General features: G+C 39.3%; 1 protein-coding gene across 3 annotated transcripts in view; it reads right to left on the bottom strand.

Moving 5' to 3' along the window:
* PID1 (phosphotyrosine interaction domain containing 1) overlaps window positions 1-27,896 on the bottom strand; it is a 165,517-nt gene that overhangs the window by 76,492 nt on the left and 61,129 nt on the right. For all 3 annotated transcript variants that reach the window (XM_054984052.1, XM_054984053.1, XM_054984051.1), the window contains exon 2: window positions 22,250-22,396. In XM_054984052.1, coding sequence (XP_054840027.1) covers window positions 22,250-22,396 — 147 coding nt within the window. The remainder of the gene's footprint in view (window positions 1-22,249; window positions 22,397-27,896) is intronic.

Below are 27,896 nucleotides of genomic sequence, written 5' to 3'. Positions count from 1 at the left end.
GAAAGAGAGAAGCCAAAAGCATTTGCTTTTTTCTATATTTATGCTATATGGTAGAAGGGAAGGAAAAAAAACAGTCATTAAACAACAGTATAAAAATGGGGTGGAAGGGAAAGACTACAGAGCAACTCATGACTTACACTGAATCAAGCAGTAAATTTGTGGAATGCCACATGTTGTGGTTTGAAAATTTCCCAGCCCACATTTATGGAGTTCAGGCTGTCATGATGAGCTGCGTTGTATAAGGCAAACTTGGTTTCAGCCAGTATAGGAATAGAAGTGAAAACTAACACCAACTTATGCCACAAAATTTTGTTTGTCTGGGGAGGGGAACAGGGAAGGGAGAAAAAAGAAAGAAAAACAAAGTACTGTGTAGCTTGATTAGCTTCAACATGACCTGAGGAAGCATGCTATCAAGCACAGATGGAAACACCTACAGCAAATCCTCAGTGCCGATGGCACTTCCTAGGGTCCTCCAGCACTCCCCCAGGCTACTGACAGATGCAACTTTCTTCACTGGCCTCACCAACTTCCTAGGTTTTGTGCTGACAGCAACGGTTCATACATTGAAATTACATTTCCCCTTTTTCTATCTACCCTAGTAAGAACTGTACTTTCTCTATGCTTAGTACCAACCAAAAATTGTTCATGTTGCAAGTGTATTTTATGAATTGTATTTTGCTATTGTCATGATGTGGTTTTTACTGTGATTTTAAAATATATTTAGATGCAGAGGAGATAGCCGTGTTAGTCTGTGGTAGCAAAATCAAAAAGAGTCCAGTAGCACCTTTAAGACTAACCAATTTTATTGTAGCATAAGCTTTCGAGAATCAAGTTCTCTTCGTCAGATGCCTGATACAGAGACTGGTCAAATACAGAAGAGCAGGAGAGAGAAGAGGCAATTAGGGTGGGAGGGGGAGGGAGCAATCAAAACATTCCTTTGCTAGTATATGTAAACATCTCCTTTTAGTGTGTGTATCAGTTGGCTTCAAAGGAGTTTGCCCTGTTAGTTTGTAGAAGCCAAACAGCTAGACCATCCAATTCCAATGCAGTATGGGCCTTCGATAACCACAGCTCTCCCTGCCAGATGCATCTGACAAAGAGATCTGTGGTTCCCGAAAGCCCACGCCAGGTGCCACTGAGCTCCCCCAGACCCCACCTCTGTAAAGGAAATCTGTTACCTGTGGTAATGTGATAACCATTCATAGTCCCTATTCAGTCCCAGCTTGACAGAGTCAAATTTGCATATAAATTCCAGTTCAGCAGCCTCCCGTTGGATTTTGTTTTTGAAAGGCTTCTGTTGAACTACAGCGACCTTTAAGTCTTTGATGGAATGTCCTGGTAGATTGAAGTGTTCTCCCACTGGTTTCTGGACGTTTCCATTTCTAATGTCAGATTTGCTCTGTACATTGGACAAACCAGCCAACCTCTACGCAAAAGAATAAAATGTGTGGCTGGCAGGAACTGTGTTTAGGTTGGAGCTAACGCAATGCTCTGTTGAATTGAAAGCCTAACTGGCCACTTTTAAATGAAGACTGAAGGTTCTTTTTTCTATTTCATCATCTGAGGGTTTCTTTCATCTATCAAAGGAGGAAAATTATAGAAATACTTGGTTAACGTTGATAGACAAGAAGCTGGATTTGCTTGGTCTCCCTCTTTTGACGCTTAACAGGGTAACTCAACAAGAGGCTTGGGGATTGATTAAACTGAAGGCTTTTAATGTGGATAAAGATAGTTTGGTTGCTAGACATGTCTGTTCACCTCTTGCTTTAGAGATTCCTCCTCCATTAAATCCCCCTTCATATCTAAGCTGTCTTACAATCTCCACTCATAGGTTTGCATTTACTTTTGCAAGACCAAATACTTCCCATCAGTGGAACGAATAGGGCAATTTAACCAAGTCTCTTATTCAGATAGACTTTGTCCGTGTGTGTATGGTGTGATAGACACCTTAGCCCACTTGTTATTGTTTTGTCTTCAATGGACTGGTCTTAGATCCTATCGGTTATTTCCTATTTTATCAATATATCATCTCCCATTGGAGCCATGGGTGATTTCCTATTTACTGATGGACATTGTTCTGGAAATAATGGACTCGATGGTAAATTTTTGGCAATTATAATTTCACTGAAATGCCAAAATCAGTATCAAACAAGTTTTTAGGTGAGATTCTGTGTTGATATTTGCACTTAGAATCTGTAAAGTTTTGATTCTCCTTTACATTTTATTGCTGAATTTTAATTATAATGATACCCAGCTCTATATCTCACTATCCAGGTCCACGCAGGATGCAGTAGAAATCTTAAATCGCTGCCTGACAGGCTGAAAAATAACAACTTAAAATTAAACTCAGACAAGACTGAAGTGATGCTTGTTGGGAAGGCAGAGATCTTGAAAAACATTGTACTCCCCACCTTTGATGGAGTTCCTTTGACCCTTGCAGACTCAGTTAAGAGCCATGGGGTTATACTGGATCCAGCACTACTACTAGAAAAACAACTTAAGGCAGCTGCAAAAAAAACGCTTCCTACAATCTCACTCGAGCCTGGAAAATGGCTTCTTATCTCAACACGGCCGACCTGGCCACCTGGATCCATGCTATGGTAACATCAAAACTTGACTATTGTAATGCATTATACACTGGTCTCCCATCTAAGTTAACTAGGAGGCTCCAATTGGTGCAAAATGTTGTGGCTCAACTATTATCAGGAGCGAGTAGGAGCTTGAACATCACTTCCATCCTACAGTCACTCTATTGGCTGCCTATCAGTTACCGAGCTCAGTTCAAGGTAATGGTTATTACATAAAAAGCCCTTCACGGCCTTGGCCCAACATACCTACAGGACCGCCTCTCTCCCTATGTCTCTCCACGGCAGCTTCGCTTATCTGAACAGGGTCTCTTGCAGGTGCCAGCCTGTACATGGGTGAAATCAACAGCAGCCCATACATGGGCTTTCTCTGTGGTGGCCCCTGCCCTGTGGAACGGCCTGCCTGAGGAGGTTAGGAGAGCCCCCACCCTCCTGGCTTTCCACAAACAATGCAAACGGAATTATTCAAAAAGGCCTTTTTTCTCAGCTAAGAAGGTGGTATTGTAGAAAAGAGATCCCAGATGTTTCGCTAATGAGTTAGGAACCATAGATTTCACCATTATGTTGCCTTACATATAATCTGTTGCTTTAAATATGTACTCCTATATACTACCTGTGCTTTATGTTGTTCAATGTAAGTCCTAGAATTGATTACATTCTGTTTCAGCAACTCCTCAACCCCATACTGGATCCTTGCTAATACAAAATTTTGTAAACTTATATTCTTTTACCCCATGACATTGTTTATGGAAATGTTCTTGACACTGTATGGAAATGCCTGCCTTTGTCCTTGCCACTAAGTACTAATCTCACACTATGTAATCCGCCTTGAGTCTCAGTGAGAAAGGCAGAACATAAATACAGCCCGGAAAACCCCCAACAACCATAAATAACATAAATAAAATAAAAATAAAATAAAAATATATGGGTCTATTTTGTATGTATTCTGTAAAGTATTACTATTTATCATTCATTTTTCATTCTATAGATCTTGTATTTTTAATTTATTGATACCTAGTGATGGTATATATGTATTTTATTTTAATTATGTTTAATTATGCTTAAGGCCTATGGTCATATACACAGAATAAATTGATGATGAGGATGAGACGGCCTTTTTGTTGTTTTGTCCCGGCAGATTCCAGGATTTATTAAGAAACTGCTAGTAGGCTAACTCAGCTAATGCAGTAAACCTACAAGAAACTTAATTATCCATTTTTTCGCATCTGTAGTGCTTTCATTTAAGTATATTTGTGCTAATGAAAATAAACATCCCTGGAAGTTATGCTGCTCTTCAGGTTTATAGGACATGCTATCTAAGCAGTGTTTGATAATTAATAAATTATTGCATTTGGGAGTGTAATTGAGAAACATGTTATCAAGGCCAGGAAAGCACTTTGTAAGCAAGGTTCATGTTGGGAGGACGTCCAGGGAAACAGACTGTAGCCATCTGGACTTCAGAACACACAATAATGAATGATATAAACTTGATGTTACTGACTTCAACTTCCATCTTGCTCATTTTTCTTAATAACTGCATATCTGCCTTCTAAAGTTATAGGTTACTTAATTTGTATTTAGTTCTGCATTTTGTAGAAAGCAGTGAACTAGATTCAGTTGTTTATAAGGAGTATATGGAAGAAACAAGGCATTACATAGGTGCTCAACAAAGCATCCACTTAGACCAAAAGAAAGAGGCATCTTCACTTAAGTAGACAGTGAGCATCACGGAGAATGACATCTTGTAGCAAATTCTATCTTGCCAAAGACAGAAGGGATAAATATCGGGTTATGTACTTGCATTCTCTGACATCTTCGTAACAGCTGTTGATTTTGCATTAAGTAATTTTACTTGGAAATTGCCAATGAGATATCAATAATTCCGATGCTTGGAGTCAGTGTAAACTTGCCTGCCTGTGGTGGGCAAACCCCCACCCTTAGCCTCAATCATCCACCCTTGATGATTTTAGGAGGAGGAAAAAAGGAGGTAGCATTGACGGTGATTCTCTAGGAATTTCTCCAATCTCGATGGTAAAGACCACAATGATTGTAGGAGTTCCTAGAACATTACCCAGGTGATGTCACATTCTCCAAACCTATACCTGCAAGTGACATCATACTTCCCCTTGACACTCTAAGAATTTCTCCAGTCTCTATGGTCTTTACCATAGAGATATGGTCTTTACCATAGAGATTCCTAGATCATGGCAGAGGGTGTGACATCAAATCCCCTGAAACTTTGGTGGCCACTGCCCACCAAATCTCTCAGCATTTTCTGATATAGGGATGGTAATTCAAAGTCAGTAAGGTGCAGGAACTTTATAGCTCTATCCATACACAGGTATATCCATCAGAAGGGACTAACATGGCTCTATTTCTTGGTGGTAGCACCCCAGACAAATAGGAAATGCTGCCTTTGGGGAACTATTTAGTAGTCTGCCTATGATGGATGAACTCTGGAAGCCATGTTCTAGAGCGATGCATAATGTAACAAATAATTATGTTATACATCCTCTACTATTATGTTTATGTTCTAAAGGATCACATTAGTGCATTGCAAAAACAACAAAAAAGAGCTTTGTGGCATTTAAAATTAACAGATTTATCATAGTATAAACTCATGAAAGCTTATGCCACAGTATATGTGTTAGTCTTTAAGGTGCCACAAGGCTCTTTATTTTGTTATATACCACTATCTTTGATTTCAATGCAGCAACATGTATGTACTCTCTGCTAAGCATTCAGACTCAAAAGCATAATAAATCATATGGAGCTCCAGATAATGGAGAGTAAGATGTTAATTAACAAAAGTGATAGAATACTCCAGATGACATTTTAATTATTTATGTTATTTATAGTCCACCTTTCTCACTTTCTCAAAACGTAAGTAATTTGATATGACAAATTAAATAACATGGAAACTACACAATAGTAACATGTTTACATCAGCATTCAGTAGTCAGGAATATAGTCTACAATCCCTGTCTCTTTACCAAAGCATCTCTGAATTATTTCCTTACAGCACAGCCCTATTTGCCTAAGTAAAAAAGCCTTCCTGAACATTTTCAGTTTTGCATAAATTGCAGAAAACCAAGAGGGTGGGAGCTTTCCTGACCTCTTCCAGGAGACCATTCCAAAGGGGGAAGCTATTACAGAAAAGGTGCATGTATGAGCAGCTATTGATTTTCCCCATTTGCAGGATGGTATCTGCAGAAGGCGCTGTTCAGATGAGTGGAGGTGCCATGGTGAAGCATAGGGGGAAAGGCATCAACTGGAGTCTCTTAGCTGACTTTGAGTGGGACATAAGTGGAGTGCATTACAGTAGTCTAGTCTCGATCCAAGTGGCCAGATCAGCTGCATCAGGGTAGGGGGCTACCTTCCAGGCTATAGAAGAAGGTCTTTTTTGCTGCTGCATTAACCTACTTCTCTAGCAGCAATACTGGATCTAGTATAACCCCCAGGCTCTTACTGAATCTGCAAGGGTCACTGGAACCCCATCAAACATTGGGAGCACAATGTCCTTCAAGATCTCTGCCTTTCCAACCAGCATCAGGCAGTATGCATACTAACTCATCTATGGAGAAGATCCCTTTTCTCAATTCCTGAACCTATCAAGCAGCATCTGCTTTCTTTATGGGCTTTTATTTTTTCATGTTCTACTTGGTTTTATTGTTTGTTTTTATGTTGTAAACTGTTTTGTAACTCTAAATCTTTAATAAATTATATTCCCTAGCTGATGAACAAACAAATCCTCTCCTCCCCAAAATAAACACAGAGGTTGAAGCCATCATGGCCAAACTCACACTAGATTCAATGCAGAACTTTACACTACAAATATAGAGGAGGTCCAATCCAAAAATGTGTATAAACCTGCAATTCCTACATACTTCAGTGGGCACCTTGCAGGCAGAGTCATCCCCCCAAGACAAGAGTCATAATAGACTGTGCAGAATTTGTCAGCTGGAAATAATTACAAAGCCTGAAGCAGCTTGAACATGATGGATCCAATTCCAGCAGTTTCCATTTCATGACTCTCAACTCCAGCACAAGGTACTGACAGCTATCCCTAACAGCTGATTACACATTCTTAGATTTATCATGCTCCAAGTGATTCCCAGGCTTGCTCGTAACACTTCTGTTTTATATATGAATACATCTTTACTATATATGAATACATTTAAAAGCAATGCCGTTTCAAAAACTACATAAGGTTAAATAATAAACGAGCCCTCCTATTTATTTCACAAGGGAGCAATGTTTTAAAGGATCTGTGAAGTATAAGGGACAACCATAACCTGTTCAATGCATTGAGTGAGAGATATAAAGGATAGCCCATCTACTAGAGCCAATTCAAAGCAAAGACAGAGTGTCTGTAATAATTATCAGAGAGAACCAATGGACCGCTGGATAGAGTTCGGTAACCATAGCAACTCAGCTGAGCTATCACTCACACAAACAACAGAGAAGTTTCTAGTGGTTCCATCCTGAAGCAGAAGTACAAAAAGGTGAGAACAATTTTCAAGGACATTATATAGCAAGCCAATTGGTGATGACAGCAAAATCTGCTCACAGTAAACCACCACAATAAATTTCAATTTGGCTGTATCATCTTGTGTCACAATTTATTAAGTGGAACTCATTCTGAACCCTGCTTATTAGATGCAGCCTTAATAATCAAAGTAGCAGGGATGAGTTTACACACAGAGATTAAAAAACTGGGAAGCCTAGTAGCATGTGACATGCAAACAGTCTCATGTAAGTCTCCAGTGAAGCGCTGGCAGCTCTATTTTTATTGGAAAGCTGACCAATCCAAGCACCTGAAGGGGTGGTCTTCGTCTTGACATAGTAAGAGAAATTTAACTGTATCAAATACCTGCACTGCACATCCAAATTGGAAACAACAGTTCTCGATATAACCACGAAAAGTCACAGTTTTTGGCTATACACTGCTCCCGGCTATCCGGGGGCCTGGGGGCGTTATTTTCTTCCCTAATAACACCAAATTTGCAGAGGATCCTCTCCAAACCCTCCTCTCATGGCCACCCAAGTTTCATGGAGATTGGGCTCCGGGGGCCATGTTATGCCCCCCCCCCAAAGGTCCCCCCAGCTGCCACCTATCTCCATTGTTTCCTATGGGAAAATAGGGGGGGGAATGTTCCCAGGAGGCTGGGGGTTGCCTTTTTCAAGCAAAATGCACCAAACCTGCAGGGAACCCTTTCCCAACTCTCCTTCCACAGCCACCCAAGTTTCAGGGAGATTGGACTTCGGGGGGCCATGTTATGCCCCCCCAAAGGTCCCCCAGCCACATTATTACCTATGAGGACTAACTTCACACCAGAGAATCACAATAAGAAAAATTTGATTAAAATACACAACAAAACCATATGAAGCAAGTGAGTGAGCAACTAGAAGTGAACTAATGAACAACCTCCCTCAGTGCAGCCAAACTGATGAAAGGGGATCAACTTCACTCCAGATAATCATTGAATTCAACCCAAACCAAACTGAACCATGTGTTGAAAACTAGTGGGCTGTTCTAGGAGGCTGTTCTAGGAGGCCCAAACTTACAGAGGACCTACTCCTACCTGCCCTCTGGAGATCACCCAAGAATCAGGGAGATTGGACTTCGAGGGGCCATGTAATGGTTCCCTAAAGAAGGCTGACCACCACCCCAGCCACCCCACTTTCTATTTTGGGAAAATCCAGACTCCCACAATAGAAACACATGGAATGTGGCATCCATGGCCACAGGCAGAAACCCCTCAATAAACCCCCAACAGCTCAACAACACCAAAGACGAACTCCTCAAAATTCCCCAGCACCCCCAGAGCTGGCTGGCCAGCCACTCTCCATGCTTTCCTATGGGGCCAACCATCGCAACAGATTCACACACACACAAAAATCAATTTAAAAATCTATTTCTTGGTAACAGCAATAAATTTCAAACATCACATCACTGTTAAATCACATTGTACAGTCCTAGATTAAATCAACCCCCACCATTACACCAGAGAATAAAAAACACTTCAAAAACAGAACCAAAAACACACCAAAATATTTTTTAAAAAATTTCACTTCTTGGATTTCTGGGAACAGCATTAAAAGCGCATTCAAATCACAGTCCCACCTTGAAACATTTTTTCAAAAAAATTCTGTCTTCCCAGAGAATCCCCCAATTGGGAAGGGAAGAGCTGCTTGCTGCTGCAGTGACTGGCTCTTTCTCTCAGCCAATCTCCTTTCCCTGATCACCCCCTCTCCTCCTCCCTCTCCTGCCTCTCTCACTCCCCTCTTCCCCCTCCCATCAATTGAAAGTTGTGGGAAGAGAGCTCTTTGAAGCTTTTTTCCTCTTGCCGCGGCAACAGAAAAAGGCTTCACAGAGCAACCCAAATCAACCCAAGTCACTTCAGGTTGCTCTGCTTCAGGTTTCCCAAATCAGGCCAGCTCTGCTGGGGCCGATTCAGGAATTATAGATCAACCCGAATCGGGGTTGATTTGGGTTTGCTTTGGGTTTCTGAAACATCCCTACATATCATGTGTTTAGAAAAAACTGCCTATACAGATCTGCTAAAAGCATGGAAACAGTCTTCCAAAGAGCGAGTGCTGATTTAAGTTCTCATGCTCAGGTCACACTGCTGCATGGGGCAAGCCTGCAAAGCACTGTGGTTTCCCTAATGCAAGGTAAGAAGAAATCCAGCAGCAACTACATATTCAAGCTTGAGCTTTTCTCAATTAAACACTCAGATGCTACTAATGACCTTATCAGTGACCACTATACCTAACAAATTTCTCCTACTGTGCATAATACTCCCATTGGTTTCACTAAGCATTTAGGAAGTAAATGAACATGCAATACAGCCCTCTCTGGAAAGAAGAACAGCAGCTATTATGCTGAGTTCAGCATGATAGATATCTACTTGGCAGTTGTTCTTCCATCTGATGATTCATCTTCATTTCAGGGCAATCCATACTCATTACAATTCACATTCTAAATACTAAACTCTGCTGGCTTTTCTAAAGTCAAATACACCCAGAGCCACTAATCACCTCCTCCTTAAAACAGAGCCATTCCCCTTCCATCAACAAACATTTATGGCATTCACTCTTAGCACAGTGTATCCTTCCATTTATCGTAATTTAATGTCTGTCACATAGCCTTTCTACAGATTCACCATTTTGCATCACCTATATGATTAGCTCGATAGATATCTTTATCTAGCCTTGTAATTTTTTCCTTTATTGTTCTTTAATAGTCCAATTGGCATATTAGTATTTCCAGATTTTTGAATGTAGTCCTAATCCTGCTCTCACCAGGACCATGCAATCATTTTCTTAGGTCCTTAGCTAACATGAGAACTTTAAAAATCAGTATCAATACACAATTTGTCTTCCTGGTCAGCTGTACAGCATTCAGCACTCAGAACTGATGGCTTTGTTATAAAAACTGCTGCTACATAATAGCAGGTTATGATGTTGTGGTAAGTTCTTTTTTAAAATCATCATGATTGTTTACATGAAATAGTAGGTTTGCTTCAAGATAAAGCCACATACAGTATGGAAGAAGCTAAGGACTGCAATCCTGAAGACACTCTCTTGAGAGTAAGCCTCACCTAATAAGATGGAACTAACTTCTGAGTAGACCTGCTTAGGCTTGCTCCCTAACTAAAGCCACATTGGATTGTACTAAAGTACAATCCAATGTGTTTTAAAATTACATTCAGGCTGTTTCCACACGCTGTTAAAGAGACGGGCCACTTACTGAACGCTGGCGGGTTTTTTCACAAATTCCAGATGACTCCGATTTCAAAGCGGAATCAGGCAGTTTGGCTTCCGTTTGTTCAGTGTCTTTTCTGAGAATGGAATTTCCCACTCTTTCCTGTGCCTGCTAAAAGACACTGAACAAATGGAAGCCAAACTGCCTGATTCCGCTTTGAAATCAGAATTGTCTGGAATTTGTAGGGGGAAACGCCAGCGTTCAGTAAGTGGCCCATCTCTTTAACAGTGTGTGGAAATGGCCTCAGGCTAAGATACCTTAGGCTGGTTATCTTTCTACCTCTGATGAATCTAATTTGTATAGATCTTAGAGATACTGAGGTCAATACCAATTTTTATTTTAGAAAACACAAATGCTTCAAGAAGCAGCCCAGCCAGATTAATTAGCAATAACTCAATTGCCAATTAGCAATCATTTTTTTAAAATAAGCAAGATTTCATAGTGAACAATAAGGGCCCTTAATGAAACATATACAAAAAGAGGCACATCCTATTCATACATCATGACATGGAAGAAACACTGATTCAGTCCTGATGCTTTCCGTGTATTGTTTGGGAATCTTCCTTTGCTTTTTTATTAAGACAAAGTAGTAACAAATTAAGACAAAGTCACTATAACAAATGACAAAGGACCTTGAAATAGCTACTTTTTCCCATTTGGGCTTTAATAGTGCAGAGGAGAATTGCTCCCAACCAGCAGTCACAAAAGGAAGTGGTTTTAAGAATACATGCCTTAGCCAACCAATTGTGGTTAGAAGCAGCAAAAATCAACTAAGTAGTAAAAGCTTGAGTTGGCAGTTAAGCCACATGAGGATGTAGATCAAATGGACTCAATGAGTAAGCACTTGAGATGTTATAAAGTAAATACATCTTTCAAAATTCTGATCAGAACTAGTACAGAGGTTACACCATTTTGACCAAGATTTTGAGTAAATTTTAGGAACCAAAGTGAAGTGGAAGTTTTTATGTGCAGCAATTCATTTGTTTAAGTTAAGGTCTGTGACTTTTAAATGGAGTTACCATTTTTATATGTTATTTGTACCTTGATTTTTCATCGTAAAATCTTCACAGTCTTACCGTTCTTAAGCACATAACAAAACAGAAAAAAACAAGCAACAGTAAAAATGCAACATAAAAAATCAGCAGCAGTAAAGCCAAAAATGTTTTTGTCGAAGGCTTTCACGGCCGGAGAACGATGGTTGTTGTGGGTTTTCCGGGCTGTATTGCCGTGCAATACAGCCCGGAAAACCCACAACAACCAAAAATGTTTGCTACTATTAATAGCTCACCTAACTATAACAGACAATCTGGCACATAAATGACAGTAATGATGGTGGCTGACAAATCCCCAGGGACAGAACCAAGACAGAATTCTATGACTATGGCCTCCATTAACCATCTACTTAATCACTTGCCATGAAAATCCCACCAGGGGTTGCCATAAGTCAGCTATGACTTGACAGCACTCTCCACCATCAAGGTGTGTCCTAAGTAAGCAACTTGACTGTCCTACACTGGAGAACTATTGTAATATGACATTCCCAGTTCAGATGAATCAAAACCTATAATTTAGTAATCTTCTAAATTAAGCAAAATTAAACTTCATGCACAAAGCACAGTGAGCTTGCACATGCTATTTCACAAACACCCACAATGCCATTTAACTACAGTCTTGTCTGTAAGAAAGATCAAGTGACTTACATCTGAGGCACAGGAAGCATCCTTTAAATAATCAGAATCCATCTCGTGCTACTAAAAATCTATGCAAGTGTCAATCCAAATACAAATGAACATGTCAGCCCAAACAAAACAAATAACACTTGTTCTGAAATGCACGATTTCACATCTGATTGAAACAAGAACTGACTCTGGTTTCTGACCCTACAGCACTGGCTTGCTTTGAAGAATTTAATAGAAATGTGAAACTTGTGACTGCCAACCTCTGACCTTCTCCATTACAGTTAATGAGTGGTTTGAAGCAGCAACACAATTAATAAGACCAATTCATAAAGCTTCTTTAGTACTGCCTCCACATACCAGGGACAATACAGCAAGAAAGTTTGTCTGTGTAACTTGCACAGGGCTACCAACTTCATTGGTAGGCAACGGTTTAAGAAAGGCCTTGTCCACAGAATTACAATACAGCCACTATAACAGATTTTGTTAGCACGGGCTTGTGATGTGAATCATTAATCATTCCACAAGCCCCTCCTCCCAATGATTTGATTAACTATTTGGAAACATTCCAATTACAGCTGTGTTGGAGAAAGACAGGAGCAGAAGTGCTAGGACAAGAGCAGCAACGTGTGTGTAAAAACCGCCGTAACAAGGATACACTGTGGGCCAAGCTACAAGTGACGAATGACACTTGAACGGCAAGTGGATCGAGTGGAACGCAAGTGGAGGGCAAGTGAACAGGGAGAAATACACTTGCCGTTCAAGTGTCATTCGTCACTTGTGGCTTGGCCCTAAATCTGTTAGCCTCACCTAGTACACTGCCACTGCTTCTATGCAGCACCTTATAGAATCAAGTCACAACTCAATCACCATCATCTATGGCAAATGTATGACAGTCCTTCTGCAGTATAAATATATTTTTACTATGTTTTTATCCTGCCCTTCCTCCAAGGAGCTCAGAGTAGCATATATTGTTCTCTTAGATTAGCCTGGAGATCACCACCTCCATTTAACTTTCAAAACAACCCTGCGAAGTAGGTTAGGCTAAGGAAGTGGAGCTGGCTCAAGGTCACTTAGAAAATTCATAGTACACTGGGCCTTCAAATCTGGATCTCCAAGATCCTAGTCCAACTAGGGTTGCCAACTCCAGCTTGGGAAATTCCTGGAGATTTGGGGGTAGAGCCTAGGGAGGGCAAGGTGAGAACTCAGCAGGATATAATGCCTTAGAGTCCACTCTCCAAAGCAGCCATTTTCTTCAAGGGAAAAGATCTCTGTAGTTAAGTTGTAATTCAGGGAGATCTTCAGGCTGCAGCTGGACACTGGCACCCCTAAGTCAAACACATAATTACCAGCCAAGCTATAAGTACCTGCTAAATGCTAGCACAAACACTGTAAGTTGACTGTATTTTACCTAATTAAAAAAAAATCAGATTTGAGCTAATCACATTTTAATGTCCTTTAAAAATAGGTATTAATTCAACTTACCAACAACTTTAACATAAGACAGGTTAACATTTACCACAGAGCTGGGTGATCTAAAGAGGTCTGGGATATATCTAGAAAGATGCTGGTAGAAAACTTATGCTACAGAGCACAGAAGCAGCAATGATAGTGGTAAACAAACATTATTCCTCTGCAGCCATTGCTTCAGCTGGTTCATTTCCATCCCAATTGTTTAAGGTATTTCAGCATCTAACTCCTAAATCTGAACCATCACTGACTCAAGAACAGATAGTTAGCTGTGAGTCCTTTGCAAAGTTTTTTGCTGATAAAATAGCACAAATATGCTGGATACCGACTGTGATATAGGCAAGGTAGAAGAAATGCTCAATACACCTTCTGGTCCACTTTTAAACCATGTTGACACTGTTACAGTGATATAAATATTGACAGGATCCTGACATCTGTGAAGACTACGTACACTAGACCCTTGCCCATCTTGATTGCTGAAATCTTGTAAAGACCACATAAATGAGCCCTTGAAGTCTATCATAAATCAGTCACTAACTGAGGGCACATTCCCTTGGCCACTCAAAAAGGTGGTCATCTGCCTGCTACTTAAAAAACTAGCCCTGGAAAAAAATGATGTGGCCAATTATCGCCCGGTCTCTTGTCTTCCCTTTCTAGGCAAAGTGATTCAGAGAGCAGTAGCAGACCAGCTCCAGGTTTTCTTAGATAACTATGGCTTCAGGCATGGCTGTGGAGCATAGACAGTTCTGGTAGCTTTAGTTGATGATCTCCATCTGAACACAGACAAAGGCCCTGCATCTTTGTTACTCCTCCTGGATCTATTTGCTGCCTATGATACAGTAGACCAGGCCATCCTGCTACAGCATCTGCAGGCAAAAGCAGGTATCAGGGAATGTGCCTTGAACTGGTTTAAGACATTTTTCATGGAATGGATTCAAAGATTTGCTATTGAAGATGAGCTATCTTCAGGTTGGGAATTATCTTGCAGGGTTCCATAAGGAGCATTCTTACCCTCCATGTTATTCAACTTCTACGTAAAGCTTTTATGAGAAATCATTTGTAGCTATGGAACTGGATGTCATCAATATACAGATGATATCCAGCTCTACATCTCACTTACAAATCCCCAAGGATGTAGTAGAGGTCTCGATTCACTGCCTGACAGCTATGGTCAAATGGCTAAAATCAAACAAATTGAAAATGAACCCAGACGAGATGGAAGTAATGCTAGTTGGGAAAGCAGAGATCTTGAAGAGCATAGTGCTCCCCACTTTTGATGGAGTTCAGTTGACCCTTGGAAACCCTGTTAAAAACTTAGGGGTTATACTGGATCCAGTACCGCTGCCAGAGGATCAAGTTAACGTAGCTGTAAAAAGGCTTTCTCTGCCACCTACCTTTTTAAAAAACTTTTTCTTTATAAGTATTTGTTTTCATAACAACATTAAAAACAACAAATGAACTCAGCAATACAATACAGAATAAATTAAGCATTCCATATTCAAGAAAAGGACAATAAACTAGAAAGTATACACATATATCCGAGGCAGCTTAAAGGATAACTGTCTGAATAATTACAGTTCCTTCAACATACACTCTATAAAATAAGATCACCTCTCAAAAGCTAAAAGGCTCCAAAGAATACAGCTTACTCAGTTTGACATATTGATTGATCAAATAATTTAGTGCTGATAGCCATTCTTCCCAGAAACTGGATTGCAGATTAATTGCATACATTTGCTTGAGTTGGTAAGTTATTTTTCTCCATAAAAATATAGTCCCAAATTTTATTATGACAAATTAGGATTGAAGGAGGTTTGGGATTTTTCCATATAGTAGTATAGTAGCCTTGGCTGCTGCTAATAAAGAGGTAATTAGTTTCCTCATCCCTACTGAAAGATCTTGTTCCAATCCTAGGTTGAGCAAAACCAGTTCACGTTTTAAAGGGATAACACATCCCATGATTTTTTAAATGCATATGGCTACATCAGACCAGAATTTCTTAACAACTTTACAAGTCCACCACCAGTGAAAAAAGGAACCTAATTCCCCACATAACTTCCAGTACACTGGGGAGATAGATTTATTTATAAAATGAAGTCTTTGGGGACTAACGTACCATCTTGCCATTAATTTGATTGACTGGGTTCTGATATTTATGGACCTAGATTTAAGGATGGTTGACTTCCACATTTTAGACCAGGAGTCAGATATGGGTAAGTTGCAATTTGTTTCCCAAGTTGTCTGATAGGGAAATGGTTTAGTTTTGGAAAGTGTTAGCAAGTGTTTTTTTTCCAGTTTCAAAAGGTTTTCAAATTCAGTTGTTGTACGAGATGTACTTTTCATAAAAGATTGACTAAATAAATGATTGAATTGAAGGTATTGGAGCCATGGTTTTTGCAGTCTAATGCTGTTTCAATTTTTGTTTGGATAGAAGGATTTCATTTTTGACACATCTGTTATTCTGATTAAGTTTTTCTGTCTCTATGCTTTTCAAGTCTGTTTGAAAGTTGGAATTTAACGTAAGTGTCAGGTAGGTAAGATGTATTGCATCATAGTAAAATCTGACATTTGTATCTGCAACCCCAGCCAGAATGAAGAGACAGACACAGGCTTGGAATTAAAGGGCTGTTTATGAACATGACCATTAAACATAAACCACGGCAAGTGGTACAGATCAAGCCCTGGGGTCATCCCCAGACCTCCACCTTGACCTGTCTGGGTGAGCCCCACAGCCCCGGGTGTAGGCCATCCCTGGAATGGCTGCAACCCGACCAGCCAAGGCAAATGGATCCGCCATCAAGCACCTAATGCCCCAGCCCATACAGCATGAGGGAAGGCCTTGTCCCTGGGGATCCCCGCAGGTGTCTGCCTGTGTTATGGTAGCTGTCAACAAGCATACCACACTGTTGGTAGACCCTGTTCCCCACCCATGGGGAAGTGCCACTGGGTGCTCACCGGCCCATGCCCTATTCCCAAAACTCTCCTGCCAGTGACCTAACAAAACAACACCGCCCTAGGCCAATACTTCAAACTTCTGCCAACAGTGCAAGTATGACTAATTTTCAATTCACAGCTTCCAACTGTGACTCCTTTTACTTTGGAATGAGATCTTATTGCCAATGCCAAAGGTTCCATAGCTATGGCGAATAAGATCGGAGATAGGGGACAGCCTTGTCTGGTTCCTCTTGTTATGTGAATATCTGTTGACTGAACGTTATTGATTCTAACTACAGCTTTGGGGGATAGGTAACGAGCTTTGATAACATTTTTTAAAAAATTCTTCAAAGTTCATTTTTTGTAAAAAAATTTAAGATATGATATCTCTACCATGTCAGGCGCTTTTTTCTATATCTAAAGCCAGGAGCAAAGCAGGAGTCTTGTGTTGTTCACAGAAATTAATTATATTTCATGTTTTATGAGTGTTATCGGACAAGTTCCTTGTTGGCATAAAGCCAGTCTGGTCCCAGTGTAGGTACTTAGTGATAAAACTAGGCAGTCTCTTTACAAGTATAGATGTAAAAATCTTTTGATCCTGGTTCAGTAAAGAGATTGCTCTATATGTTTAGTGTCAGTAACATCTTTGTCTTTTGGGGGGCTAACTGTAATTTCAGCTTCTGACCAGGAAGGGGGTAGTTTACCTGTTGCCATAACTGAGTTGCACGTAGCTGCTAAAGGAACTGAAAGTGAATTTACATATTTTTATAAAATTCAGCAGAGAAACCACCCCTGCCTGGAGCCTTATTTTTCAGAGACAATGATATTTCTGACTTCCTGTACTGTAATTGGCTGCTCTAAGATTTGTTTGTGTTCTAGTGATAATTTCTGGAAGGCTTTCAGTGAGGATAAATATAATGAGATGTTGTTAGAGTCTGGGTTACCAGATGTGTAGAGAGTTTGGTAATAATCTGCAATCACATTTGCTATTATTTCAAAATTAGTTTGAGGATTTCTGTATATATCCTTAATTGATTTTATAGTATGAGATGAAATTTTTTTCTTTAACTTTCCAAGCCAATAATTTTATAGACTTGGGTGATCTCACTCAATACCTTTATTTGATGTTTAGCAAGTTTTTTTTAATTTGAGAGTTTTCATTTTCCAGGATTTTCCTTTCAATTAACAATTGTTTATATATTCTTTTGCTACATGTTTTTTATGTTCATCTTCCAATTTTTAAATTTTGGATATAATTTCATTTCTAATTTTCTCTTTTTGTTTCTTATGATAGGATACTATAGCTATGATTTCCCCCCTTACCATCACTTTCATAGCGTCCCATACATGGATCTGAGGAGCACCACAAAGCAAATTTGTGTCAAAATACTGCTTAATTTCCAAGGAGATTTCTGAAGCAATTTGATTATTAAATAAAAGTGATTTTTTTCAACTTTGTTTGATCTAGTTTGTTTAATATTGTTTGTTAAGCACACATTCTATCCAACCATGGTCTGTCCACAATTTATCGCCAATGCTTGTTCAAAGGGTTTGGCCAATTAGTTTGGGGTATAAGACAATATAATCTATCTGTGTAGATATATTATGCATGGAAGAAAAGTATGTGTAGTCCCTTACCAAGGGGTTCTGATGGCACCATATATCTTGAAGACCTACTCTGGCTCTTATGTCTGAAAGCTCTGAGGGTCCTTTTTTCTGCTTTTGGTAGACCTGTCGTTTCAAAGATCTATCTAAATCATCGTTCATAATGAAATTAAAATCACCAGCCAGGATTATTTCTCCTTCTGCAAAAGAACAAAGACTTGTCAGGGTGTTCACCATAAATTGCAGCTGACCTTGGTTAGGAGCATAAATACAGGCCAAGGTGATAATTTCTGTTCCCGATAACCTTTACTGAACAAGAATCTACCTTTTTTGTCTATTGAGGAATCAATTAAAGAAAAACTAGTATCTTTAGAGAATAGGATCGCCACTCCCCTAGACTTCAAAGAGCCTGGGGATTGATATTGCTGTCCAAACCAGTCAGACTGCAGGGATGATACAGTTGATTTCTTTAAGTGTGTTTCCTGAAGAAAAAGAATCGAGGGCCATAGCTTGGTTAGGGCTGACGTTACCCTTTTAGCTTTAATTTTTTAATTTAATCCTCGACAGTTGACTGATATGATTTTATACGATTGGTTTTTATTAAAAGACATCAAAGAAAATTAAGTACGGATAGCTTTCCTTTAACCAGAAGGGTTATATTGTCCCTTTTATAATCAAGTGGACTAAGATATTTTGTTATCATAGCCCTAGTCAGATGAACCAAAAAAACCCATAATCACGTCTAAAGTTATTTGATCCTCTTCCACCTCCCCCCATCCAATTTCCTGAAAGAATTCTTTCTTATATTGACTATTATCGCAATAAAGTATGACTTCACAAACTTGAGTTCAGAACATTCAACCTGTAAACAAAGAAACCTAAAAAACATAACTTGAAAAAAGTAACCCTCATTAACCTCTACCTGCCCACTTTTGTCCCTTCCCGAAATGTTTTTTACAAAGCCAACTTTCTTGCTCAAAAGCTCCTGACCATAGTGGTCTGAATAAATTTTCCAAGAAACAGAAGTTATGGTAATTAACCTCTTAACCTTTAGAGGCTTTACTTGAGAACTTGATATCAAAACATAAAAGGGTAGGACAAAAGAATTGCCGCCCTCCCCAATAGCTCTTCTTCCTCTGTTTACATCAAAACTATTTTCATAGCTATCATAGTTACCACATATCAAATATGCCAGGCAGATAAAGTAAAGTATAGTTGGTTTTGCAGATGTAATTAAACCTGTGTAAAAGCTTATCTGTGCAGCATACAACAAAAGATTCCCATCCTCCCCCCCGCCTATTTCCTCCCCCCTTACTTTTGACACAATTATTTATAAACCAGATATTCTGCATAGAAAAGAAAAAAGAAGAAACAAGAGGAGAAAGACAAAACAGTAAGAAGAACAAATACCACCTTGGATTTGGCCTTGCATTGAAGGCCAGAGGTGTAGAGCACATGGTCTCTACTCCAGGGGGAAAACACCTAAACAACTAAAAAAGGAGGTTCTTTTGAGAGCTACCAGCTCCCGCCTCAACTTCACTTGATAGCTTTAAGAAATTTTTTTCAGATCGCCCATATATAGTCAGATTTCAGCATTTGTGTTGTAGTCTAGGTTGGATTCTCTTCCATTTCTCCATCATTTTGGGGTTTCTTGAATCCTTTGGTGGGATCTTCAAAGGACACTCAGGTGTAATGCTCAAATTCAAGGTATTCAGCAGAACTTTTCTAGGTCACTTGCATAGCTTAAGGATCCATTGTGAAACACTGATAATCAGCCAGAACCAATCCACCTGTATTTCATGTTGGCTTTTGTAAGGACGCTGGTGATTGGTCTTAAGTCGTGGAACATTTTTAGTATTTCAGCTGGAAGGTCCTGGTACACCTGGATTTCTTTGTAGTTATATAGTAAATGTCCACGCTTGCGAGCTTCCTGAAGAATCTTTTCTTTTGATCTGAAATCACGGAAGGTCACTAAAATGTCTCTTGGTGAACAAGATCTATTTGGTATATTAGGACATCTTCTGTAGGCTAACTTGATGTTAGAAGCAACACCATCTTCAAGCTGGAGTATGCCTGCTGGCCACATGGAGATAAATACAGCAAGTTCTGTGCTAGCCTCCTCTTTCTCTGGGAAGCCCCTAATTTTTAAATTCTTAGCCTTAAGTTTTGTTTCAAGTGCAATTACTTTAGCTGATAATAAATTTTCAACAGTTGGATCTGTTTTATTTCATCTTGTAACACGAGTCCTAGCTCAAGGGCTGTGTCAGCAGTCAGAGTTACTCCTGAAATGAAGTCTTTAATGTTTTTAAGCTGTTTTGCTATAGGTTCCAAACAGCTATTTATTTTGTCTGCTAGGTTCTCAGAGACTGTGATAATGTAGGGTATGTAGGGTATGTAGGGTGTCTTTCCCATCACTTTCGGGTGCTGTTTTGATTATTTAAGCACGGGCACAGGCTGGGCTTGGAGCTTCAGAAGGAAGCTTCTGCCATCTTCAGCAGCAGTGCTCTGCCCCCCCCCTACTTTGACACAGCTGATCTGGCTACTTGGAGCCATAGTAAAATCAATACTAGACTACTGTAATGCACTCGACATAGATCTCTTGACTATACCAACAACTTTAACACAAGACAAGGTAACATTTAACACAGAGTTGGGTGATCTAACGAGGGCTGGAAGTTCCCTCTAAGTTAACTTGGAGACTACAGCTGGTTCAGAAGGCTGCAGCTCTATTATTAGCAGGAGCAAGGCAAGCATGCATATTACTCCCATTCTGCAGACATTCCTGTCACACATAGCTATATCACCAAGCCATCCAGAATGGAAGGTCAAGAGCAAAATACTCAAATCTGGGAGTCAATCCTCACTTTCAGGGTAACAAGCTGCCAGCATGATCTCTTGACTAAACTTTCGGCTATAGAACAGAGAGTCAGGTTCCCAGCCCTATCAGATTTTAAAGAGGAACTCAACCCAGCAAGGTATATCACCTTGCAGATTGAGTTCCACTAAACAATTATTTGGTTAGCTGTGACCAAAATGGGCCAAAGTACTGGGTTTAGATTGAAGCTTGCAAATTCCCATTGAACCCACAAAGTTATACTCCAAACAATTTATTAAAAGAAATGCAAAAATAATTACAGACGAATTGTGCAGAGAGAAAGGAAAACAACAAAATTAACTTGTCTACCTTAGCTCTCTTGGACCACTTTCCCAATCATAATATGGTTTATGATAATGTATTGTTTTAGGACATAATTAATCAGCATTAAGTGATTAAATTGGTGCATTTTCTCTTCTCCTTCCCCAAGTCCTTTATTCTTGGGCACTTAGATTCACTCTTCCGAGGTATGTAGCAAACCAGTTTCAATATTACATTTAAATGAGGCAAACTATTATTTGAGGAAACCAGAATTGGAAACTACAATCAAAAACCTATTTTATATTCTGTTTTGCATGGTTCGGATGTAATGCCAAACTGTGGCTTGGTAAAAAGCAGGCTGGGAAGGCTTAGGAGCACATGAGAAAAAGTGAAAGTGCGAGAGTTCAAAGGTTTCTTATATAATCCCAAACCATGGTATGATGTGACATCTGAACAGGTCTGCCACACCAGTCCATCTGTGCTAACTCTCAACTTAGTACAGATGTGTCTACTCTGATTAGTAGCAGCTATTCAAGTGCTTAGCAAGGAGGAGTCTTTTGCTGCCATTAACATTAACATTTTTAATGTTAATTGGATGTAACAGAAATGACACTTAGGATCTCTTCTTTGCTAAGCATCCTACATACTTACATTTTTATTCTTTGACTAATCACCAGTGTTTGTTTAAGTACCTTACATATCATGCTGTAAAAGTGAGATGAGGTTTACATTAAAATGTCCAAAATAATACAAAAGGGTAGAGAATTTAGAGGGTCCAGCCTCTTCATCTTCCAGATAAAAATGTTAATTGATCATCTAGTATTTTTTAAAACCTGCAAGTATGAATATTTTTACAAGTCCAGGATTAATATGAAATGTTCAGTTATCCAAAAAGCAAAAATTTCATTACAATTTTATATGCACACAATAATAACGTGAGGTGTAGAAGAAAAATATATTGTGGCTTTCTAAATGATAATTCATAAGATGTTTGGATTTTTCCTTTCCTTTCCATTTTTTTATTGGAGTGGAACAATCCCAAAGCTGACTAAAATTTTGAATTATTACACACCTTGCAGCCAGCATGTACCCGGGTCTTCATTAACGGAGTTGTGGTGCACAGCTCAATAGCTTCTGGCTCATGGAAGATCACCGTAGGGAGAGGTTCCTTCCGAAGGGTTAAGACATTTAGCTTAGTCTTCAACATGGTCTGAAAGTGCTAAATGACAGAAAGTAAGAGAGAGAGACGATTAGGGGGGTTTTTCTGCAAAAAATGTGTGCATGAAACCATACTAACATGAAGGCCTAAACTTCTACCTGACTTATTCTAATAATCTGTGTAGTGACATGGAAGTATGCCTGGATGGAATAAAAACTGCTTTAGAAAAAAGCTACACATGAAACAAGAGGCAGAGTTATCAACCTCAAGATGGGGCCAGGAGTTTGTGGGATTTGGGCATTTAAAGGGATTCCCCCCTCCCCCGCCGCCTGCCAGCAGATAGTTTAAAGGGACCTGCCGCTTGCAAGCAGCAGGAAAATTTTAAATGGCCATTTTCCTGGGGAAATGGCCATTTAAACTGCCCTTTAATATGAACCAAACAAACCAGTAGACCAGTTCGTGGAAGTTCGTGGAAACGATCTTCCATGAACCACTGGTTCACAAACCACGAACCATGCTGGTTCGTGGGGGTTTTTTGCCCGTATTCAGGTTCGTGCCCATCTCTAATCAGCACTCTGCTGGTTTAAATCCCAGTACTGCCATGAGCTTAGCAGGTGGCCTTAGGTAAGCCATTCCTCTCAGCCCCAGCTCCCATGCTGTATTCCACAGATAATGATAACACTGGCCTTGTTCATTGCTCTGAGTAGGGCAGTAATTTGTCTAGAAGAGTGGTATATACGCTCAGTTATTAACTTCAGCTTTAATAGCAAATAACCAGAATATTGTAATACTGAGTTTTCTGAACATCTGTTTCTATAGCAGTTCAGTGCCACTGCAAAGAAGCAAGTTTTTACTTTCTCAAAAGCAAAATCCTACAGCAAGTATTTGTGCAATGCCACCTTTGATTAAACCAAAACCTGTGCTTTAGTTAATCACCTCCTCTACAGGCCCCATATTCCAGTCATACCTCTATAACTGAAACTTGATTTTTAGAGTGCAAACTTTGTCGACTCATAGAGAGGGAAAAAGATGGTCCTGAAAGTGGGTGTGACCCTACCCAGCCATGCAAGAAAATCCTGTGATTCTTCAGTGGATCTTCTACATGCAACCAAAACTAGGTCCGTGCAGAGTACAGGTTCATTCAGTCTGTAGGAAATGCATTAGGAGTCTGGCAGACTGCAGGGAAACAGTCTGCTGCTTGCTTCCCTTCATCCTGAAGCCTGTGGGATGGGGGGAACTGGAATCAGAGAATGTGAGTCTTTAGGCCAAAACCCTCGGTAAGTATAATTTCAGGTGGGTAGCTGTGTTGATGTACAGTACAAGAGCAAGGTCTAAGTCCAGTAGCACCTTAAAGACCAACAAGATATCCAGGGCATGAGCTTTTGGAAGTTAGAGATACCTGACAAAGGGTATCACTTAAGAGGTATGACTGGAATATGGGGCCCATAGAGAAGACAATTAACTAAAGCACTAGTTTTGATTTAATCGAAGGTGACATTGCACAAATACTTTCTCTAGGATTTTGCTTTTGAAGAAGTGAAAGATTGCTTCTTTGCAGCGGCACTGAGCTGACAAAAGGAGCTTTGATTCTTGAAAGCTTATACCCTAGAAATCTTGTTGATCTTTAAGGAGAGATTGGACTCAAATCTTGCCCATTGTATAAGGAGGGCTTTTCTCTTCTAAAGAAAGGAGAAATTGGACTTGAAGAAATACACCCTCAGATATGCCTCCTCCAAGTTCATTTCCCTTCTCCAACCAAAAGAGTTTTAAATAGAAAAGGCAAAAAACCCTTCCAATATCTGAAGAACTATTGATTTTATTGTATATGAACTGCATTGCTTTCAACAGAAAGAGTTTTAAGTATAAATTCCATCCAAATCAGTGAGCAGACTTCCCATGACTCCACTTTGTCTTTGTGTCTCTCAGGTATGTAGGGTGTATGTGTGTGCGCGTGCTTACCAGTACTGAGTACCAGCACCTTGGGGTGGGGGTGTCTCCCAAGTCCTCAGGGGGCACTGGTGGAAATCAATGCAACCTATATAGATGAGTACTGGCACCGTTTTTAAATTGCAAAAAATTCTATTCCTCTGGCCTTCCATTCCTCTCTTCTGGATTCCCTCCCCACACCCGAATTCTGTATTTTTGTTACTCAAATATTATTTTTCTCCACTATTCAATATGATTTTTCACATGTGCTTGAATGAATGCTGCACAAAATTGGAGAAAGCAGTGCATTGGAGAGATAGCTTGTTTGGAATATGGGAAATCCAAGGAACAAAACACTGCCCTCTGAAATTTTCTGCTCCACAAGTTTTACATTCTCTGGATTTCTAAGCGTCAAAACCTGTTGTCTAAAAGCATAACTATAAGTCTATTAAATATTTGTATGTATTAAAAAGCGGTGAGAAAAGGGCCATTTGGGCCACTTTTGATTTGTCATGCTAGGGTTGCCGCTTACTTGCTGGAGCCGGGGAAGCTCCTGCTCTGCTCTCATTGCCAAAACAGTGTCCCGCAACATTGCAAGATCATTTTTGGCCACATTAACTGGAAATGACATCACCGTGTTGCAGAGCACTCTAGAATTCCCAAAACACTATGGTTTTTACTACAGAGTTCTAGGGAAATCACTGACCCCTCTCCATACTCCCCCAGTCCCTAGTCAAGCTGGAGAATGAAAAGACCAAATATGGAGGAGAAATGTGTTAATATAAAAATGTTCATAAAATTCTGAGACTGCCACCATATTCTGCTGTGAATTTAGATATACATCTAATTTAGACTGACTATTCACAAAAAATGTGCATGGGTTTATATTTGTCATTTTTACTTATGTAGTCATAGATGTTATATTTTATTTGCAGCAACTAAAGACATCTTATACTTGTAAACAAATTCCATGAGAAGAAATAAACACTTTGGTTACATGCTTTACTTAAGTAAACAGTTCCAAAATCCTGAAAAAACGATGTAAACATCCTACACTCATCACCATTTCCAAACCAAAACTGTCACAATGGCATGTCTGAAAAGCATAAACATGCAAAGCGACAAAAGTAATAGTTGACTTGATATTGTACCCATTAAGTCATGTCACAGGCATCACAGATAGCCTATTTCACTATTCTTGGTGGAAGCAACCAAGTTTACACAACTGTTATGGAAGTGACTGTCATAAAGATGGGTTTGAATCACAATTTATTCAGTTCTTTTTAATACATGGCCTCTCACTCTCGACTGCCAATTCCTTCCTGTGGTTCTACAGCTAACCCACCCTATTACTCCCCATTAGAGGCAGGCACGAACCAAAATATGAACCAAAGTTCATCACAAACCACGTCGGTTTGTGGTTCGCAAACCGGCAGTTTGTGGGAGCTCATTTCTCATGAACAGTGACAAATTTTAGCCCAGTTCATTTGGTTTGTATTTCAGTTCATCACTACAGACAGCCTGACACCGATCAATCAGTTTCCTAGACAACATGGGGTATGGGCTCTCTGCAAACCTTCTGCTGACCCGGAAGTGACTTTTTCATGAACCTAACAAACCAGTTTGTGAACTGGGGCAAGTTCATGAAAGTTTATGGTTCATGAAACGCGACGAACCATGAACCACAGGGTTTGAAATTTTCCTGGTTCATGCCCATTTCTACTCCCCATACAATAGCCCATCAGGTAACATATAACATGGATGATATAATCTAAATAGCCTCTCTTTTTTGATAGGGAAAACCTTTGCTAATATAAACATTGCACTTACATCCAACCACAATGCAAGATGCAACCTACACTTCTGCCTCATGAAAGGAAATGTGCAGGCAAATGGCAAGCTGTTTCAGTCAATGTAGTTTACATGAACCAGACCAAAATTTAGGATTTAAAATGTGGATATTCTTTTACTTCAAAGATTATTACCAAGGTCAAATGTGCCTACTATAATTTCTTCATCTTAGCAGACAACTATGAAATACAACCTGTGGATCCATAAAGAACTGAAGAACTGGGTAACAACCGAAAATCATCTCTCAATATTTTCCCTTCCAGGATTCTCTAAGGGACTTGGGCAGGCTGTTTCCCCCCACTTTCTCCTCTTTCCTTTTAACTGACATCTCAGCTATCCTGATACTCTATTCGTCCTAGAGTCTACTAGCAGGACAACAGTGCTTTTGTTTGTTAATTAAAAAATGCTATTTTTTCCTGTATATTTTGGGAGTCCCCAGAGTATGTAGAGAACTTCCCTGTGGGTGACCCTTTATGTCACTTGACACAGGGACTGGCCAGTTTACTACATTATGAAGTGCAGTCCAGTTCAACATCATGTAAAAAAATACTGTTGAGGGGATGATATTTTTGATGTTATTTGCAAAATAAAAAATGTCTCATGTTCTTTGGTACTTTGCGATAACTCTCCAGTGGGGTACAGCTAGGAATGTATACATCACTATAGCATAATCCTACAGTCCCTGTCATAAATTGATAGGAGCTAACCATGTTCACCAATAAGGGAGCAAGTGAAGTCATCACATATTCAGAAGGCTTCCTTAAAATCCCTGTATATATCAAGAGTGTGATATTAATCAATTAATTGATTGATTGACTAACATTCATTAATGTTAACTGAAGTGACATCATTTTTTGATAATTTCTACTTTCTCCCCGATAGATTATTTTCAAGACTACAATCAGAATTTTGGTCTGGTGGTTAATAGTCAATCCTTAATGCTATATTCCATTTGTGGAAGATTCTGGCTGTAATCTAAAGTGACTTTCACATTACTCAGTGACTATTAACCAAAATTCTATCCAATTCAGCAATATAAAAGGGAGAAACTGCCCAGAAAAATGGCAGAGTCATATTTTAGAAGTGTACATTTTCTAAAGTTTTTCTATAAACCCTTCAAGCATGTGATCATTTTTTTGGTCTGACATTTTTAAAAGAGAAATTCGTAAATTCCAGTATCCAGGTAATCAAAGAGAAGAGGAACATTGTATAAAAGAAGGACACCTACACAATAGATATACATGATTTTTTTATATATATAAAGAAATTTATTGGGTAGGTTAACATACATTTCATAGATTACATATTACATTCATTTCTTTTTCAACTAGTACTTATTGTCTTACATTTATCAATTCAATTACACATTTCCCACCCTCCCTCCCCCTTTTACCCTAGACCCCCAACAGCACTAAAACCTTTTTAAGTCTTTTCATTTCCTTCTATTCTAATATTTGTCCTAGTTTTCAAAGGCAAAGTTCTTACATAGTTTTTAGTTCTATTATCATATACATATTAGTAACTATCCATAGACCATAGTTGTCCTTTTACATCCCACTTATTTTCAAATAGTCTTTAAATTTTGCCCAGTCCTTTAAAAATTCATTTGAGCTTTGTTCTTTCAATTTTCTTGTCAATTTGTCCATCTCCACCATGTACAACAGTTTTTGTATCCATTCCTTAATTTCTGGTATCTCCTCTTGCTTCCAGTATTGTGCATATAATAATCTTGCTGCCACCAACATGTAATACATTAATGTCCTGTCCAGTACATTGACTTTTT

This window comes from Eublepharis macularius, chromosome 6 (assembly GCF_028583425.1).
Source record: "Eublepharis macularius isolate TG4126 chromosome 6, MPM_Emac_v1.0, whole genome shotgun sequence".
NCBI classification, from domain to species: Eukaryota; Metazoa; Chordata; class Lepidosauria; order Squamata; family Eublepharidae; genus Eublepharis; species Eublepharis macularius.
Note: the sequence above shows the minus strand (reverse complement) of the source record. Positions and strands in the feature narration are given on the sequence as shown.